The 20,521-nt window shown below is 36.4% G+C and overlaps 1 protein-coding gene across 6 annotated transcripts in view; it reads left to right on the top strand.

Annotated features, from left to right (window-relative positions):
- Window positions 1-20,521, top strand: part of LOC131439035 (MOXD1 homolog 2-like) — a 234,757-nt gene that overhangs the window by 179,339 nt on the left and 34,897 nt on the right. For all 6 annotated transcript variants that reach the window (XM_058609537.1, XM_058609536.1, XM_058609535.1 and 3 more), the window contains 5 exons: window positions 3,129-3,308; window positions 5,302-5,853; window positions 5,917-6,079; window positions 6,197-6,332; window positions 18,839-19,007. In XM_058609537.1, the coding sequence (XP_058465520.1) occupies window positions 3,129-3,308; window positions 5,302-5,853; window positions 5,917-6,079; window positions 6,197-6,332; window positions 18,839-19,007 (1,200 nt within the window). The remainder of the gene's footprint in view (window positions 1-3,128; window positions 3,309-5,301; window positions 5,854-5,916; window positions 6,080-6,196; window positions 6,333-18,838; window positions 19,008-20,521) is intronic.

Raw genomic sequence — 20,521 nt, 5'->3', positions numbered from 1 at the left:
CGCGAGAAAGAGGTATAAAGCGAGAAGACTAGTGTTTGATGGACAGAGAAGACGTTTGGACGTAAGGTATCGGTCGGGTGACGGCCAGGATGTAGACCATGTTCGATGTACGTTCTACTATGTCTGACTGGCGTTTTAGAGTGACTAAAACAAGATTTAGAGTGGCGAAATGGTAGCCCGTATGCACGGAATGCATAAGAACCCGGCTTTGAGTTCTGTCTCTTCGCGTATCTTTTTCCAATAATTCATCTTTTCTGTTAGTTTTTCATTCATTTAGCTTCTCAAATATATGTTTCCTCTCAGTCATTGCAAAAAACTGAACTTAGCTATGGTGGCTTTACGTCAAACTAACTAAAGTTTTAATAAATCGTTAAAAAATGAATATTTTCCTAATTATCACCGAAAAGAATCAACAAATCAATAAAATCTAACAAAGCTGCGGTATATATATATATATATATATATATATATATATATATATATATATATATATATATATATATATATATATATATATATATATATATATATATATATATATATATATATATATATATATATATGAAATTTGAAAGTAGAAGATAGTGTTTGTCCACAGTGACGTGACATCACACTGTTATTCTGGACCGGAACTCGGATCTAGATAAAATCGATCAATCCACACAGAGACAACTATGCATTTTACAGATAGCTTGATTCTACATACGATGCCATTAATAAAAACCTAACAAGTCAAATGACGGAAATCACTTATAAAAAAAATCATTCAATAGAAAGTGGCGTTTAGAAAAACTAGAGCTTTAGCGTTAGCCGTTTTAACGTAAGAGCAACATAATAGCCAGACGATAGCCAGACAGTGACTGGCACAGTAGAGAAGATAACAAGCAATTATAAATAAACTCTCCTGCTCAGTGGTTGAGCGGAAAATAGGTATAGATCGAGAAGACTAGTGTTTGTTGTCTGATGAACAGAGAAGACACTTCCGGTGAAACCACCAACGAGTGAACACGTTGTATAATGTTAGCGTGGTAAAATTTTTAGTATTTCTCGTGTAGGAAAGGATTCTCATCCTTACTTTGGCGACTCCACGTTGTCACGCAGCGTGGTTTTCACTTGTAGTCCAGTGAAAAGAAAGTCCATTCGACTATATACGAAAATTAATTGGCAATATAGCCTAAGTTGCAGTGCTATGAAATCGGCGTCATCTCAAGTGAGATGACACCAACCTAGAAGAAAGAAAAAAAAAAGAATAGTGAAGATGTCTGGATATAAAGTTCCGGTCATAAGGCGTGCTAGGATTTAGATCATTACTCCATGTACGCTTACCAACTCGGTGCTATTGTAGAAATGTGTCTACCACAGCTCAGAGTAGTGGAAATGGTAAACGCGTATGCACGGATCTCATAATCTCGAATTGCATCTATTCTGTGAGTTTCTCATTCATTTGGCTTCTTCAATTTATGTTTCCACTCATTCATAGCAAAACTGAAATAAACTAGTCGAATACAATCCTTTTGCCAAATATTCTTCTCTCGAAGTAGAAAGGCGATGTAGATAGCTTAACACATATTCAGCAAACTTTACGTCCTTACCAAATGTTTGATGTTACCCTGTCGCATCCAATCCCTACTGTCCAACAGGTCTTGTAAGCTGGTCTCTACTCTTCCATGTGCAGTATATCACAAACGATATATTACCGTGCAACGCAATGTAAAGCAATGTTTCGTTCGTATGGTAAGAATCTGTTCGCAAAAATGCCGACGGCACATCGGCGGAAGTTTGCACACATCTGCATGTTCCGTTTCAAATGTGGCTCTGTGAATGGTAAACATTTCTAGTTTCGTTCAATTTAATTAGAAAATTTCTTCAATACCTTCTGCCCCACTCCACAGTATGAGTTCTCTTGGTATTTTTTTCCGTATTTACGGTGTTGTGGTTTGATTGTGAAGAGAGTGAGTCTTGTTAAATCGAGTCTCGAAGTCGATTAAATTTTGTTGGGTTCATTCGGATTATACACATCGTGATGGTTATTTTTTTCTTTCCTGGGAGCACATATAGAGATTCTTGAAACAATTTTGCCCCAAAAATAGCTAAGGACGGATCTTGAATAAGCTCTGATAAATATCTACTGTTACCTCAGGGGTAGAAGATTTATCGTCCCGCACTGTACTTCCGAGTGTCTATCATCCTTTGAGAACCAACAGGGACTTTGATTTAAAATGAAGAAACGATTTAGGAAACGAAAAACAGGTAAAAGAGATAAGGCTTGGAGTAGTTTATTGGAATCGTCAATAGCTATCTGTTCATCTACGAGCACCAGTATTTTCTCATGTAGTCATCATCATCATCATCATCAACATCGTTCTCGATGTCGTCCTCTATGTTGATGTCGCCTAATTTGCATAAATGAAGATGTGACTACATGTCAGATTTCCAATAGACCAACGAACACGGGAAAGCTAAATTTAAAATTCGAAAAGACCGAAGTCAAGAGAACTTTTATGTATGTGTGTTTTTATATGCAAAGGTGATCGTATGTTGAGGACGCTTTCAACACTATCGATGCCGGTGATTGCATGGGGTGAATCGACAGCAGCAAAATCATCCCCATTCGGGCTTCGTGAAAGTTTTTTCCTCTGTATTTGTAAATCAATTCCCTTCCATTTATTTGAAATGGAAAGTCGATAGAAGATCTGCAAAGATCTGTTGTACTTTGACTATCTGTTTAAATATCTTTGTTTTGATGTTATTCGTCATATTTATGTTAATTTGGGATTATTTTTATTCTCGTAATAAATGGGATTTTTCCCATCCTCGTTCATTTAAATTTTTATATCCGATGGACATAACAATAATAAATAACTAAATAACAAACTTTAGGGTTTCGAAATATAGATCGACGGATATACTGAAACGCTGTTAAAGCGAAAACTTTACCGAATGATGAAAACTGACTTTTCAAGTCTTTCCACTGACGGAACCAGTAATTAACCGATTGTTTATTTCCATTGAACTCATACGAACAGCTTGATTACTCCAAAATCATCTAACAACCACTGCGAGGTCACATTGCTTATTGTGAAAAGCTAACGAAATTTTTATTTTTCCATCGTTCTTTCCAATTTCAGTACGAACCCGTTTTTGATTCATCAACCAGTGTTCTCTATCTGAACCACATGATCCTGTACGAGTGCCAAGGGCTGTCAAAAGAACTGGAAATGCTATCCCGTGAACGAGGCCAGCCGTGTTTCCGCATGCAGCCAATGCACTGTAACACCGTCGTTGCCAACTGGGCACGTGGATCGGATGTAAGTTCCATTTTGATTGTATTTTAGTATTGCTTGAAACAGGTGTCAAGAATCGCACATAAGCGTATTTTTCTTCGTCGCCTTTTTCAACGTCTCCGGTTCCCAATTTGCTAATTAAGTACCATTTTGTGAAAAAGGTAATTTTCTCGTTCCATGAAACAACATTTTTATTTCTCCTGCTAGCAGCGTTTCCGGAAACCGGAGTACAACATCTGTCTAGCAAAACATTAAAGAAACTGGCGCTTCAAGCGTGGGTGGTTTCGTTACCGGAGCGTGAAATTCTCCCATTCATCTCCGTACGCAGCCGAGCTTTCATTGGCGTCAAAATGTTGCTCCCTATCATTGGTTCAAATTCAGGGGAAAACGAAACGGTGACCGTAAGGGTACGTTGACTGAAATATTCTATTTTGTAAAAAGTTATGCTCCACTGCAAAGCGGAAAAAGTGTCGAACAGGAAAGTGGTGCACTTGAAGAAAATTGTGTGCCACTATACAGCGCGCATGTGGTATTTGTCGATACTTACTGCTAAAACTAGGTAACGCTAACTTATCACACCGCAACCACAAGAATAGCTCACAATTTGGCCAGGATTATTTTTTTGCTTCCAGCTTTTCTGTCCGCATACCAGCGACGTTAGTCCGTTGACTTTGGGTTGGAACCATGAAATTGTTTTTAATTAAAAAATGTGTTTGAACAAATTTAATTTGTAAAGCGAGGTGCAGTACCGATGATTCGCTGGAGTGTTCACTGCAGCGGAGACGCGGGGATGCTGTTTTTGATGATTTACCTCTGTTTGTTAACGAGCGTTGTTTTCGGGCGGTTGAAAAATGGACTTGATATTGTTGAGCAATATTTTTGCATTTTTTTGGATATTCGACATTTTTCAGCTATACACAACGGCTTATAGAAGCATACCGAAGTGTTCATATGTTGTCTCAAAATCTCGATTCAGAACATCAAAACTGTTGTCTATTACATCTACTTAACTAACACAAAAGGGTCCATCTGAACCGAAACTCAAACATGCAGGAATTGGTTTATGAAGTCATCAACTTATCTTTCAATCTAGCCTTTAAACCAAGATATTTGAGTAACATTGAATTACTCCGAACATATATACACCCAAACCTCGATTTACATACTTCTTATATGTATATATGTATTCATATATGCACAACTATGTACATATATTTGTATGTGTTTATACATATACATAAACACATTTACTATACCAATCTATTTATGTATACAGATATACACATATATGCACAAGTACGTGCATATATGAATACATAAATACATATATGAAGCACGTAAATCTAGGGCTATGTGTATTACTCTTATCATGAGAACTAAATCACTGAAATCACTGAAACCCGATATACTGGTGCCTGTGTCTGTTACTATTTTGATTTGGGCATAATAGTGTTGAGAGTAAAATTTCAAAGAATTGTTCAACATAGTCGAATAAAATGAGTTTTTTTTTAAAAAAACGATGTACTACTATAATATTTCACAGGAAATAGCCAGAACCTTAATGTATTTGAACTGATCCGACCATTGAATCAACCTAAAATTACAAAGAACTTTTTTAATCAAATTCTTAATGCATAGTGCACGATTCCTAAAAGTAGCTTTGTCTTCATAATGAATTGATCGCAGCCATGCGAGAGATACAAATAAATCACCAATTGATTGAAAAGAATGGAAACAAACGTCCACAATGGGGTATTGAATTATTTCCGACTGAAGAGTCTAATTTGATTGTCGCTACTCAAAATAACTTCGTGACTTAACTGCAAACCAGGATGATCATATTCGAAACCAAATTGCTTCCGCTGTGATATCGAATTGTTCGTACCAGTACACTGGAATAGCGTAAAACATGAAACGATTTTTCATCTATTCCATTAGCCATGACCCATTTTAACAGACTACTGGGTAACCAGATCGAGAATATCATAAATTCAATCGCATTTCGTTTTCTGCATAGGGCTTCAGTTTCCCACGGGAAACTGGTTATCCGCTGGACTCCCACCAGGCCACCTATTATATGCTGGAAACGCACTACAACAATCCAGACTATTCGTACGATTTTTCCTCGTTTTATCAAAAGAATTTGAGCAAACAACAGCGAATTATGAACACTCACGGTGACGATGACGACGATAACGATGATGCTGATGATGAGGATACTGCTAACGAGAACACAGATCAAGATGAGAGGAATCAAGAGGAGTACGCAGCTGAAAGTGAGTCTGATGTAGGACCCGAGAGTGATGCCGCCAACGAGCAGCAGGTGGTTGACAATTCCGGCCTCAAGCTGTATTACACACAAAGCTTAAGAAATTTCGACGCTGGTGTTCTATCGGTAGGACTCGATCCAAACTGGCGTCACATCATTCCTCCTGGTCAGGAAAAGGTAGTTTCCGAAGGACATTGCATCGGATCCTGCACGCAAAAGGGTTTCCCTAAGGAAGGCATTAATATTTTTGCCGTGATGACACGCACTCATCTGATCGGGCGTCAGGTGAAGCTTCGTCAGGTAGGGTTAACGAGATTTAAAGAACAATGCAGTTTAATAATTCTCTGTCTCACCCGGTTTCAGATTAGGGGAAGTGAAGAACACGAGCCGATTGTGCACGACACAAATATCGACCCAAGTTATCGGGACTACCGGCGACTACCAGCACCTGTCAAAGTTCTTCCCGGTGACAATCTAATCGCCGAATGTATCTATGACAGCTCTTCACGGAAATCCATCACATTGGGTGAGACATTTTACTTTCACTGCCACCTTGAAAAGCGACAAAACTCATCTCCGGCTGTTCGCAGCTGGATCAACGATTTTTTTTTTCATTCAACAATATCTATCTTTTCCGTCGCAGGTGGTATGACGACCAGAGAGGAAATCTGTCTCGTCCTTACGTTATATTACCCAAGACAGAAAGAGCTGACATCCTGTCATTCACTGCCAAGCTTACCGACTGTGCTTCATTCCCTGGGTATTCAAGAGCTTGCTTCGTAAGTATTGATGAATTTTTTTTCCAAGCGGCAGCTTGGTTTTCTGTTTCAATCAATTTGTGATTCTTTTGACATTTGAAGAAAGTAAGAATTGTATGATGAATATATTCTAATATAGCTGAAAACGGAACAATTCTGCACATAAAAATACGATTTCTTAAAATTAACCAAAATGATAAAAATTATCTATTATGAAAATTCTTGCTAAATATTAATACGAGGTCTTTCAATTATTTACTTGTGAAGTGAAAGCCTGATTTAGTCCACCTAGTTATGAAATGATGCTTTTCTCATATTATGCATATTCTTATATATTGAAATGGAACTCTTCTGAATACTTTGAAATCTCTGACATTTGAATAAGATCTATGATGTTTGGGCATCAACCTACAAGACCTAAAATTGGAACAGTTTTCAGATCAATTTAGAAGTATTTTAACGTTTTTTGCATCGTCGCTTCAAATGGCAATTCAACATTTTAAACAATCATCACCCTGTTATTCTGAAACCGTAAGTCTAATCCAAATGAAATTCAATAGTAACCTATGGGACTAACCTTCCTTCGAATATATGTTTGTGAAAATCGATTCAGCTACCTCTAAGAAAACTGAATGAGTTCCAGTTTTGAACTACAATTTTCGATACTTTCGGAACCAGGAACTGTGAACTTTTGTAACCGAAATTTGTTTGTCTAGTCATCCAATTAAGGGTGATTTTCTGCAGATATCTTTTTGGTAACACTGTTTTTGACAGATCATGCATGAATCGTGTCTTGTGTCATTGTCCAACTTGTTCACCTTGGTCTATGATTTTATCATGAATCGTCGTTTGGTCTATAATTTTATCATGAATGGGCGAAAAATTGTGTTCAGCAACGAAGCTCATTTCTGGTTGAATGGATACGTTAACAAACAAAATTGCCACATCCCGAAAAAGTCACTGCCGGTGGTGTTTTACGTGAAAACCGGCCGATATGTTGAAGAGAGTGTGTAAAATTGCACATGGGTCATCTAAAGCGGAGTAGCAGCCAACATTTTCATGAAATCATCTTCAAACAATATAATATATATTTATCGTTCTATCAATTCCAATAAAGATTTCATCCATTTTCTCAAATTTGTTGTGTTTTTTGAAAATCAAATCTTGTGCTCTTAAAAAATCACCCTCTAAAGCCTAAAAATTCAAACAGCTCAGAGCCCGATTTTGATGCCTTTTTTTAGAAAGGGTATGCAATCACTGTGAAAATAGACTTTTGAACCAAGACCCGAAGGTTCGAGTTTCATATACCATTCAAATATATTCGTCAAAAGCGCAAAATGGCTGAGTGTGTTTTTGGGTATGTTGCTAATACTATCACTTAATTTTATCAATGATTAAATGATAAAATGGCCGATTTTTAAAAGTTCGATTCAAATAACAGATCTTTTGATCCCAGAGACTGATCTTCGATAACTTCGTAACTAGATGGTGATAAATGGAAAAAATATTGATTTCTAAGGAGTTTTATAGCTTACACTATATTGAAAAGTACATTTTTTGGAACCAATCAGTAAATCTAGCTTACAGGATTTGTTATTGGATGGTCACACAAACTCATTTTGACTATTACTATTCTCGATTTTCAGTCCCTGAGCCACCTGAAACTCATATCGATTTCTCCAAGATTGTTAGACGAATGTTTACTAGATTTCGTACAAATAACTGAAAATGGATGAAATCTAAACTGGCTCGAATTAGCTCAAAATATCCTTTTGATAGATTCCGAATTGGCTCGAAATATCCTTTTGATAGATAGGCAATGAAATTTATTTTGCCTATACCGGTTTTCGATTTCCAGATTCAGAAGCTCCGTACCATTGGATATATTCCGAATCCGACTTCTGGTTGCGGAATTATAGGGTAACGTGTTCTAAAGATCAAAGTTCAACCTTTCTTATAAATATCGACGCATAAAGGATTATATATTCCAACTGCTCTCGAAAATAATCAAATTTGAAGAACTTGTTATACAATGGAAACTCAAAAAAATCGATTTTCGATTCGATTGTACCCGGGTAGAAGTGATTTGCAAACCAATACCAAATTCTGTCATTAAAATCAAACATCTCAATGGTAGAAATTAACATTATTTAGTTTGAAATAAGAGTTAAAATATCAAAAATCATATCAAAGCTTGCATAAGAAAATAGCAACAAAATGAAAAATTCTGTCATTGTAATATCAAACCAAGAACAAAATATTTATAGAAGATGAATTTGGTAATTATTTTATAATCTAGCATTTAGAATAGAGTAATATCTTGAGTATTTCTCTTATCTGATTCTGATGCAGTTTATTCAATGGTATTTTATTTGAAGATAAAACTACTGGATCAATTTACTTAATGAAATTGAAATAGCTCAACAATAACGAAATAAGATATTATAACTAATTTTGATGTTGAACAGATATTATACAATGTCTTGATCCCTTGATGAAATATCACGAAAATATCAAGTATCGCTCTGACAACACAGAAACATCAAGCCAAGATATGATGGTAAAATTTGTTATTATTTTGACCTTTGTTTGTTATTTACACCTACCCGGGTAGTTTTTAACATAAAATTCGCTTTTTCGGGCCTGAAAACTTTCTGATCCTATATGTGGGGCTGGGAATCGATCCCAGGTGGCGCACCGAAGGGTTTTCCCGCTTCTTTTCAATGCTCACCGGTATTCGTTTATCAATAGTCTCTACTTAAGAATGCTACCTTTCATACTTCACAAGGCCCTCTCTATTTAGCACCCTTCTTTGAACGGACCCGTTTCTGAATGCAGCTTTGTGTTTTTCTACCGGTGAAATGATTAAAATGATTCTTTCGTTTACTCACGAAGACTTTTTTACATTATTTATATCTTACAATAATATTTCCCTCGCGAGGAATCTATCCTGTTCTTGAACCTACGCTGTTCTTTTTGTGCTATTAACCAGGGAAAAGCGGTGACGTGCATTCAAGATGTCTTATGCGGCTGTCTCGAAGCGCGATTGCTCCTTCTCGTGCAAGGAATTTCCCGGTTTTATTTTTCATAATTATTTCTCACCGCACCTGGGACGCAATTTTATCTGGCACTTTCATATCTTGGAAAAATTACGGCATTATCATCGAGGCACAGAGCTGTGCTCTATGGAATTGGAAATTTTGTTGTAGAAGTCTAATGCAGCTTGCAATGGTATATGTCCTGTATTATTTATTTTCAGTAGACAATTTGACACCCTATACCCTCATAACTCGTATTTTTAGTTTAATTTTCTACCTCATTACTAAAGATGGTAGATCGCGGCTGACCAGAGTTTATTTATAATAGAAAGCTTTACAGATTAGATGGTACCATTGCACAGTGGTTCAAAAGCGCAATTTCACGCTCTTAATTGATAACTCATAGAAACATGATTTTTGAGGTACAGTTTTTTCAGCAAAGTTGCTCAGAATGATAGACGCCATTTTTTGGAAAATTTTGTTTATGTGATTAATCCCCCTAAAAGTGAGATAAAATATATTATTTTTGCTCAGGGCCAACATAGGGGCTAAGTTACTTCGACAAAGTTATGCAGAAAGTTATTTCAAACAAATTTGCTGAAGGTACTATTCCCGTAACTTGAGTGTAATTCATGATATAATATATTTTCTGAAAAGGGTATCTTAAAACAAGTTTTTGTAAGAAAACATACATATTTTCAATTTATATGAGTTTTTCATGTTCTACAACCTTTTTTATCATCAAAAACTACACAACTTTCTTGAACATACTATGCTGCTATCATTTCAGTTCAATGAAATAGAGTTAATTTTTATGTTTTTTTACAAAATTCCAACTTGTCTCTGATCAAAAGGCGCAGAAAGGTGCAGACGAGACTACTTACATATTAAACTACTTCAAAATAGCTTTCATGCCGTGGTTGAATTACTCGTCTGCGATCGTCTGCAGGCGAGATATGTTCTTTTCAAATATCCTTGTCCTTGACATTTGCAATGATAAGATTCATTGTACCTATATCAGAGCAGATTTCAGTATATATTTGTTACCACGGTAACTCTCACAATAAATTAATTTTATGGACATCGACAATTTTAGTAATCATTACAGACGTTTTCTGAAAGTGAGATAAGAAGCCCCGACTTTGAAAAAAGGCAATGATCATGTCGATTTACGTTATGTAAAGCTTCGCGGATAAATATCCTCTATTCATCACATTGAAGTGGAGATCGATAAACGCTTGCTAAATTGTACTGATCATAATGATTAATAAGTTTCTTACATACAGATGTCGGGAGTATTATACACATGAGTAATCCAGATCACTTACGAATCGTGATCCCACGAAACAGTGACATCGTGACAAAACAGTTACTAAGCTATTCAATTTATAGAGTTCAATGTGCAAAAAAATCATATTTTGTGGCAAATACCATAGTAATGAAAATATACTGAAATCTGATCTGACATGAAGTGAACTTTATCATTGCAAATGCCAAGGACAAGGATATTTGAAAAGAACATATCTCGCCGGCAGACGAGTAATTCAACCACGGTATGAAAGCTATTTTGAAGTAGTTTAATATGTAAGTAGTCTCATCTGCACCTTTCTGCGCCTTTTGATCATAGACAAGTTGGAATTTTGTTTAAAAAAAATCATGAAAAATGACTCTATTGCATTAAACTGAAATGATAGCAGCAAGTTGTGTAGTTTTTAATGATAAAAAACTTTGTAGAACATGAAAAACTCATATAAATTGAAAATATGTATGTTTTCTTACAAAAACTTGTTTTAAGATACCCTTTTCAGAAAATACAATTACACTCAAGTTACACGAATAGTACCTTCAGCAAATTTGTTTGAAATAACTTTCTGCATAACTTTGTCGAAGTAACTTAGCCCTTATGTTGGTCCTGAGCAAAAACAATATTTTTATCTCACTTTTAGGGGGATTAATCACATAAACAAAATTTGCCAAAAGATGGCGTCTATCATTCTGAGCAACTTTGCTGAAAATACTGTACCTCGAAAATCACGTTTCTATGAGTTATCAATTAAGAGCGTGAAATTGCGCGTTTGAACCCCTGTGCATTGTCTACAAAATGTTTGCTGAATAATAAATCAATTTTAGTCAGACCCCTTTCAGAATGCGGACTAAAATGAACTTGAAACCTGCTATGTGATCATATAATACGAACATTCATCTACCGGTATTGCTGGAACCAGAGATTGAATTCGGAAAATTTTTGAATTCTGTAGACCTTTCAATTAAAACCAGGTTCAACTACACTGCAAAAAATATGAAAATTACAATTAACACAAATCGACATAACACATGGGTTGAAACGTCCTGGGCCTAACACATAGATATCGCTAGTTTTATTGCTTTCAACTGTTTTCAGTTAATACGAACCTTCAAAAGACAGCTGTTAAAATTTCTTGATATTCTTTTAATTAGTTGTAAGTTATTGTGCTACAAGTGACGCAACTTTTGTTATTTTCAGAACAATGAATCAAAAACAATTTCGTGTTTTAATTTTACACTGCTTCTTAATGGAAAAAATACCGTTCAAGCAAAGTAATGGTTTGAAAAGTATTATGGAGACTCCGCTTCATCAGAAAAAAAAACAATAAAACGTTGGTATTCTGACTTCAAACGTGGTCGTAGAGACACCGATGATGCAGAACACAGTGGACGTCCAAATGAGATGGTAATACAGAAAACAAAAAAAAATGCAAAATTGACATCGTAACTATATCAAAAAAACGTGATGGCTTTATATTGCATGAGCATTTGTCTATCAAAAAGCTCTGTTTGAAGTGGGTGCCGCGTTTGCTCGCTGTTGGTTGAAAACGAGAACGTGAGATTGGGAACAGGTATAGTGTGATGGGTTAGTCGATGCCTGTCACGCAGCCAACCTGGATTCGATCCCCAACCTCGCACATAGGGTCAGAATGCTTTTCTGGCTCGAAGAGGCGAATGTCCGTAAGGTTAAAACTTCTATAATTGAAACAAAAAACAAGAACGTGAGAACAATGGCAAAACAACATGAATTGAACTTCAATTTGCTCCCACTTTCACCGTATTCACCAGATTTGGCCCCCAGCGACTACTGGCTGTTCGCAGACCTGAAAAACCTATTTTAATCCACCTAGTGGTGTAATGATGCCTTTCTCATATCAATCATACTATAGTATATAATACTGTGGTGTTCTTTAAATAATTTTCTTCGATTCTTGAAAGAATAACCGAAATCGGATTGTTTGACCGCCTACTGATAAAAACTATCAATTGGAAATTTGAGGTCGACTTAGAAATTTTGCTACGGTTTTCCGCTCTCTTCAGTGATTGTATAAAATTTTTAACACACTTTACCCTACGTTTCCGGAAGTCGGATTCGGATGAAATTTAAGGATCTCGCGTCATCTATGAGAAAAGTTAGAAAACATATTTTCAACCGGAAGTCAGATCAAAATGAAATTCAGGAATTTAGAAAGGGACAAAAGAGCTTTCATTTGAATCTAAGTTTGTTGAAATTGATTCAGACATCTCCGAAAAAAGTTGGTGCACTTATTTTCACAATTTTTTGCAAAATTTACCCCTAATTCCGGAACCGGAAGTCGGATATAAGAAATATTCAGGAATTTTGTATGGGACCACAAGACCTTTCATTTGAATATACGTTTGTGAAAATCGGTTCAGCCATCTCAGAGAAAAGTTAGTGCGAAAAAACGTTACATACACACATACATACGACTGAGTCGATGACTCGATGAACTGAGTTGAATGGTATATGACACTCGGCCCTCCGGGTCTCGGTTCAAAAGTCGGTTTTCACAGTGTTTACATAACCTTTCTATATGAGAAAGGCAAACAATGTTCGCCGGTATGCAATTTCGCATGAATGAAGAGGTTATAGCTGAAACTGACGCCTATTTTGAGACAAAAGATAAATCGTTATACAAAAATGGTATTGAAACGTTAGAGCGGCACTGGAATGATTGCGTTGCTCTTGATGGAGGTTTCGTTGATGAATAATATTTATTTTGAATCAAAAACACCTGTTCTCTTTGTTAGGCCCGGGACTTATCAGCCCATGTGCTATGACTCAATCATAAGAACGTAATTTGCAAATTACTGAATTTTACAAGAATGATTCAAATATTTTGCAAACACACCCAGCTTTTCAAGCAGGTGTGTAAATTTACACGTTTCAGCACTTAACAGTATGTCGTAATGCACTAAATACGTGTTATAAATGAGTTATTTTTGGCGCTCGAATCTGTCGGTAACAGAAGACATAAATTTACACGATTTTTCTATGTGCGTAGTTCAATTGAGCAATCTCTCAGAAAATCGAGTGCTTACTAATGTACCATTTAAAAACAGTCACATACACAAACACGAATAAAAACCTAGTGATGTAATGATACCTTTCTCATATTACTTACATTTTCGAAAATATCGCTAGAACATTCTGTCAAGAATTTTTTTCTGAATAAAATAAGAAACTAATCCTTATTACCGGTATCACTACACGGTGAAAACCAAGTGAAGTGATTGTGACCCTTATTTTCGGTATAACTTCACGGTGAAAACCGAGTGGAGTTAATTTAGGTCCTTATTACGGAAGTCGCTTCAGCGAAAAAAGTAATTACCATGGATAAACTTGATGTCATTATGAACATCATGCCACCAACACTTTGTTGAAAAAATGAGTTTTTCTAACTACAGTGATCACTTCACTATGCGTGATACTGGTAATAGGTAAAATTAAGTAAAATGAATGTGGAAGTGAGCACGGTAATAAGGGCCACTTTCTTCGGCTATGAACTAACATAACCTTTTCAATTTGTAAACAGTTATGTCAAGTTAAGAAGAATTGTTCTTTATTTTGCATCCCCGCAATGCTAAACCCACTAAATGATTAAACCCACTTTACCCTATAGATCTGGAACCAGAAGACGAACCCGGATGAAATTAAGCAGCGACCTATGAGACTATAGGTATTTTTATTTGAGCCTAAGTTAGTGGAAATCGATCAAATCATCGCCGAGAAAATTGAGTGAGTCTCGTTTTAGAGTTTTTAACCACTATTTCCGGTACTTCTGAAACTGGGAACTCGGAACCAATATATCCGAAGTTGATTAGTCTCGTAAGTAACTAATATAGCCAACAAATTGAATCAGTTTCGAGTCAAATCTAGAAGAATATTACCCTTCTTTGCATCGTCGCTCTAAATGATGGTGTACAATTTTAAACGCACTTTACCCTATGAAAGCATGATGAAATTCAATATCAACCTTTGGGACTATGAGATCTTTTATTTTATGAGTGATATTATTTGACACATACTCACACACATACACGGACATTGTTCTGCTCAATGAACTGTGTCGAATGGTATAGAACACTTAGCCCTCCGGGCCAATCACTAGTCATTTTTTTGAGTGACTGAAAAAACTTTCTATATGAGAAAGGTAATAAGTGTACTTTTATAAAAAATCATCGTTATCATGATTTTCTGATAATATTAACAAGTTATAAAAGATTTAAAGATTAACATATTTTTCACCTGAAAAATATATATTTCATTGTGGCAACCATACATGCTATACGAAATTGAACAAAGCATGATGCGAACGGACCAAAGTGGTGTATTCTTCTTCTGTACCGCACGTACCGACGCGTACCAGGTTTGTATCGTCATTTTGAAAGACGATTTGAATGTTTTGACACTCATCGCACTATAATTTCGGAACCAGAGGTCGGATCTGGAGGGAATTACACAGTATATTTTAAGACAATGAGAGCTTTAAGTAAATCATGATTCGAGATAACCGGCTTAACCTTTGCTGAGAAATCGAAGTAAGATCCGTTTTTGGAGTTTTTCTTTACTATTACCGGTGCTTTCGGAAGCGGAAACCGGGTACTAGTAGTCCCAATATAGTTTTATATGTTCACTATCTTACAAGATCTTTCAACTAGATGAATTTAGCAGTAAGTTTTTTAAATATTGCATTTCGTTTCACCATCGCTTGTGAAAAAATATTCATGAAATTGAAAATTTTCACTAATACTGGAACCGAGTCGGATCTGAATCAACTTTTCGGAGACTTTTTAAAGAATTTTAAGACCTTTTATTTGCTTCTTAGTCCGTGAAAATCGGTTACGATATTTCCGAAAAGATTGAGTGAGCATCTTGTTATAAATTTGCACATATTTCCTTGTAATTCTGGAACCTCAACTCGACACGGATGTCACCACCTTGATAGAGTTAATTATAAAAAAATGGCTTCAACACCAAAATGCAAATTTTTCTTCACAATATACGTAAACTGATTTAGGCTTAGATATGATACAGTTTCTTGCAGTCATCTTATTTAGCAACAATCGTTTCATTGAAGTGATTATTATGTCAGGAATAGCTCTCAGTTAAACGCATTCAGTTATTTGAAGAGTTTTATATGCGGCCCTTCGAGTAAAATAAAAACAAACAAGAGGAATCGGGGAAAAACAGGCATGATAGTGAATTTTCGACCAATAAAAATTCCTTTAATAGATTTCACGTACATATTGAAATAAAAACCCTTATTTTGAAAATATTTTTTTGAATTTTTATGAAACAATGGAGTAATGTCGCGTTGTGGCACTTTCCACTCACTGTGCGATCATATATGCAACCTACGTGGGTTCGATTCTATATTTCCCTCTCATGGGACCGCATTTTTTTACCCTAGAAGATGAATGAAAAAAAAGGTTGAAACATCTATGATTGAAGCAAAAACATAACGAATATTACAAATAAGCCATCCCAGCAGCCCATAACTATATATCCTCCGAAACATTTGTAAGGCTTTTAATGCTACAATGTTTGTGACAGCATCTAATGTTTTCTCAAGTTCTTCACCTTAATAAAAACGTTAAATGGTATCTTTTTGGCACACAGCAGAAAAACTCGTTCACTATTCCAGTACCAACCATGAACGGACAATGTACGGCATGGGAAAAATTGAGCTTGTGATGGTGTAGCTCAGAGAGTTTGCACCTGAGGACTAGACCATAATTTATTGTATTTCACAAAAGTACAGGGAATAGAAAAAATAAAATAAAATACCGGTAAGACCGGATAAAGGATTCCCGTTGTAGGCAAGTGCTACCGCATGTAGAGATTCATATTGTTATTATGTGCGGCTAAAGTAAATAAGTTTTTCTTCGGGTCGTGGAGTATGTGCTAGAGAAAAAAGCTATTACGATCATGACAATCAGGGTGCTTAATAGGTTGAAGGAATTGTGCAGCTGAGATCGGCTCTGGTTACAATCTCGTTTTTGGGTTCGGATTATTTTTCTATTACGGCAGTGTTATCGAATAAATCGCCGGCGACGAGGGTGTTGGTCGAACAACTCTTAACAATGTAATACATTGGATTATCCAATATTAATTGATTGCTTAGTAATGGTTGTGCAGCACTGTGTCGACAAAAGCTCAAAATTTCCAAGTGAAGCTCAAGTTGTTCTTTCAAAAGGTGACAAAGTTCATCCGAAATCGTAAAAACCTTTAATTCTTGTCACGATGTTCTTGTCTATTTTGGCTGCCCCTCAAAGTAATATCACGTGCTAGACTGACTGGCAACATACCGGCGATGAATACGCAAATTTCATTCCGACTGCATCACGACAAAGTTTTTGGGTCAATCTCATTAAGTTTACAGCGATTGTTACTCGAACTTTCAGCAACTAATGCACCTACCTTAACTTCTATACGGATAAAAACTTTTTGGCACAAAGAAACTTTAGTCCTGTGTTGCCTTTTATAACCATCTTCTGTTTCATTGACAATGTTGTTTAGGACGGTTCTCTGCTTGAAGAACAAAACTTTGCTTTTTGGAAACAATGAGGGTTAACTGTGAGAAAGCTTTTCCTATCACCGTCCCATCCAATACTTTATGCTACCATGGTGTAGAAAACCTCTTCACGATACAATTAATTCAAAGATTTTAATTAATGCGGAGTTGGATTACAGCTTCTGTCACTTCAGTAACAGCGCTGAAAGTTTAATCCCTTTTACTGCTGCTTATCCTGAACCCTCGATTTTTTGGTTTTATTTGCTATTATTAAGCTCAAAACCTGCTACATAAAAGAATAATGAGGCAGACATTACCGATTACTTTTCCCTGTTATCATCGGTAGTCAAGGCAAACGGAATCCTTCTGTGTCATCTAGTCAACCCCAATTATTCTCTTAGTGGGAGTGAAGTTATATGTCAACGTTAACTTCTGCGCGTAAAATTAGTAAGTGGGAGGAAGAATTCCTAAATCTCAACTCCACTGCCTGGTTTGGTTATGCCTGTAAAATAAGCAAATGTGAAAACTTTTCTCCGCCGAAAGCAATAATTTCGCTATGTGCAAATCTCATTTTGGAAATGTAATGAATTACTCTTAATCTGCCACGAAGAAGTTAGATCGCAACAAGGAAGTCGACGACTTGTATCTCCTTCCAGTTGACTCAAGGCAACACAAGAGCTTCCTCCGTTCCTCCTACCCAGGACGGACGATATGATAGAGACTGTCGCTTCGCACTTCTGACACGGCTCCCTAAGGAGGGTAAACCCAGAAAGATGTGGCCAACGAGATTCTAAGAAATTACTTTCGAAACAATATATATTAACGCCTGGCGGCACTTGCACTAAGAAGCTGCATAATTGATTGCTGGAGTCACGTAATAGGTACTGTTCGTACTATCTTAACAATAGTCACAATACTGCATGCGATTGTGAACTTCTTAGTTAATTATTTTCCTTCTTAAACTTAAATTTTTATAGTCTGACGCGATGAACCGACCACGTGGGTGATTATATTCTAAACCAGAGCTTTGGCTGACCTTCCACGTGGAGCAATCTGACATCTGCATGCTAAATTTGAAATAATTTTCCGCCACAGTGACACGGTCGGTTGACCATTCATGGTCGGTATAAATCTGCCTCGGCAGGGCATACAGATTTCGGGAGTACTCACGCGTTACCCACGACAATCGTGGCCAAAAAGTGCTATTTTCTGCTGAATATAGCGGTTGATTTAGCTGTTGGTGGCTTGTGGTTCCTTACCAGCCAGTACAGGTACCGGACTCGTGTATTTGTCGTCCGAATGCCTTTGGGCCTTGCAAACATGACCTGGCATGTTACGATCTGGTGCTGGTGGTCAGACTCGTTGACCTAGTGGAGCAGCGCTGGCGTACGTACCGGAGATGAAAATGGCGACAGGAAAACCGTTCACAATTGTATATTATGTAGCCAAACCACAAAATGCGCTAACCACCAATAATGGACAAAACGGTTTCCTGTGTAGGTGAATTTAGAAGTTCAGTTTTTCCATGAAACTAAATATCTATTCACGAGTTACGTGGACTCAACAAATAATTCCAACATTACTATAATTTACAGAATGAACAACGCAAATCAACGTTTTACATTTTTCTATATTTGTTTACCAGTGGAACCAACCCGGTTGTGATTGCTTCCCCATCCGAACTAGCAGGAATGACCCTGGAAAAACGACTCACCTCATACGATTGGGCAAACCAGTTTGAAAGCTTTCAATACGTTACCCAAAGGGGATCCTTCAAACCACTCTGCTGGACGCCAAACAATAGCATGCTACCGGTAAGTTTTATTCTTGTGGAATTATCTCAGTCGCCTAGCTCATACTTCTGGAATGATTGACTGAATACTATCAAGTGAGAACAAATATACATGAATTTTCCGAAATTGAAAGTGAGATCCAGAAAGTCGATTTTTTCACAGTTTTTTTCGAATTGAAACTAAATATCAACTTTTCATGTAATTGTAAGACATTCGGCATAAAAAAAATGTTCGAATTCGGAAATTTCACGTATTATGTTCATTTTTCAAGATCGAAAATTTTCCAACCTAAGCCGTCGAGCAGCACCCCTAACCTATATCCGATTTAGCTCAAATTTTGCATGGGGACTATTTTCTAGGTGCTTAAACGGTCACACTTATTATAAAATAGCTAAAATTTGTATCAACCGCAGCACCGTCTTTTACCAATATCACACACTAGTAACACACATCTGTAACCGTTTCGTTTTCCTTATAGCGTGTACGAAATAGAATAAAGCACGCATCGTTCATTTTGTGTTTTCTGCTTTCACGTTGCACGTACCAGTGTTGTACATAGTGTGATTCTATATTGCGATTTGAAAACTTTGACACTCATCGCCCTGTAACCGCGGTACCGGAGGTCGGATCCGGATGAAATTTCAAAGTAGCCTTAGAGATATTTCACTTATCACGCTTCAGTTCCGCAACCGGAATTCGGATCCGGATAAAATGTTCTAGAATTTTTTATGAAACTATAGGACCTTTCATTTGAATCTTAGTTTGTGAAAATCGGTTAAGCCGTTTCAGAGAAAATTAAGTGCACACTTGTTCTCTAATTTTCACATATTACCATGTAACTCTGGAACCGGAAGTAGGATTCGAACGATTTTCACAATGATTAGATAGCCTTTCTATATGAGAAAGGAAAAAAAGAACAAAAATGAAGGAATCGCATTTAAAAAATGTTTATGACAACATTTTTAATTAATTTATATTTGAAATATTCATTTTTTAAAATACATCGCTCGCATTTAGATTTATCAAATCGGAAAAAACGCCTGAAGCTACACCCAGCAATGTAAGGAGCGTTACATCTGAATTTCAGCAAAATTAGTCCAAAATGATCCGTGAACTTTTAATCATGGTGTATTATCATAACATGATATCACACTGTGTTCCCCTAATCATGACACGATTTGCTCTTTTCTGGAATCAGTATTTTGCCCGTGTAGGTGAAAATTATATTTAAGCTGTTTCGTGCTTAGAAAAACACAGCAGCCCACACAAAATATTTTTTATTTAATATTTTCTAAGCAGAACATCATCTGATCTAAAGTGTTCAAGATCGTATGCATAAACACCTGCATGTTTGCGTTTAACTGAATTAACAGCTTGATGTCCCAGCAACCGTATAATATGCCCCAGAACAAATCAGTGGTATGCCCCACAACAAGAGATATTATGCCCCACAGTAATGATGCAATAGACCACTTGAAATATCGATATAGAAGAGAAGCAGAAAAAGGAAATATTACTTGCATCAGAAATTATTT

This window comes from Malaya genurostris, chromosome 3 (assembly GCF_030247185.1).
Source record: "Malaya genurostris strain Urasoe2022 chromosome 3, Malgen_1.1, whole genome shotgun sequence".
NCBI classification, from domain to species: Eukaryota; Metazoa; Arthropoda; class Insecta; order Diptera; family Culicidae; genus Malaya; species Malaya genurostris.
Note: the sequence above shows the minus strand (reverse complement) of the source record. Positions and strands in the feature narration are given on the sequence as shown.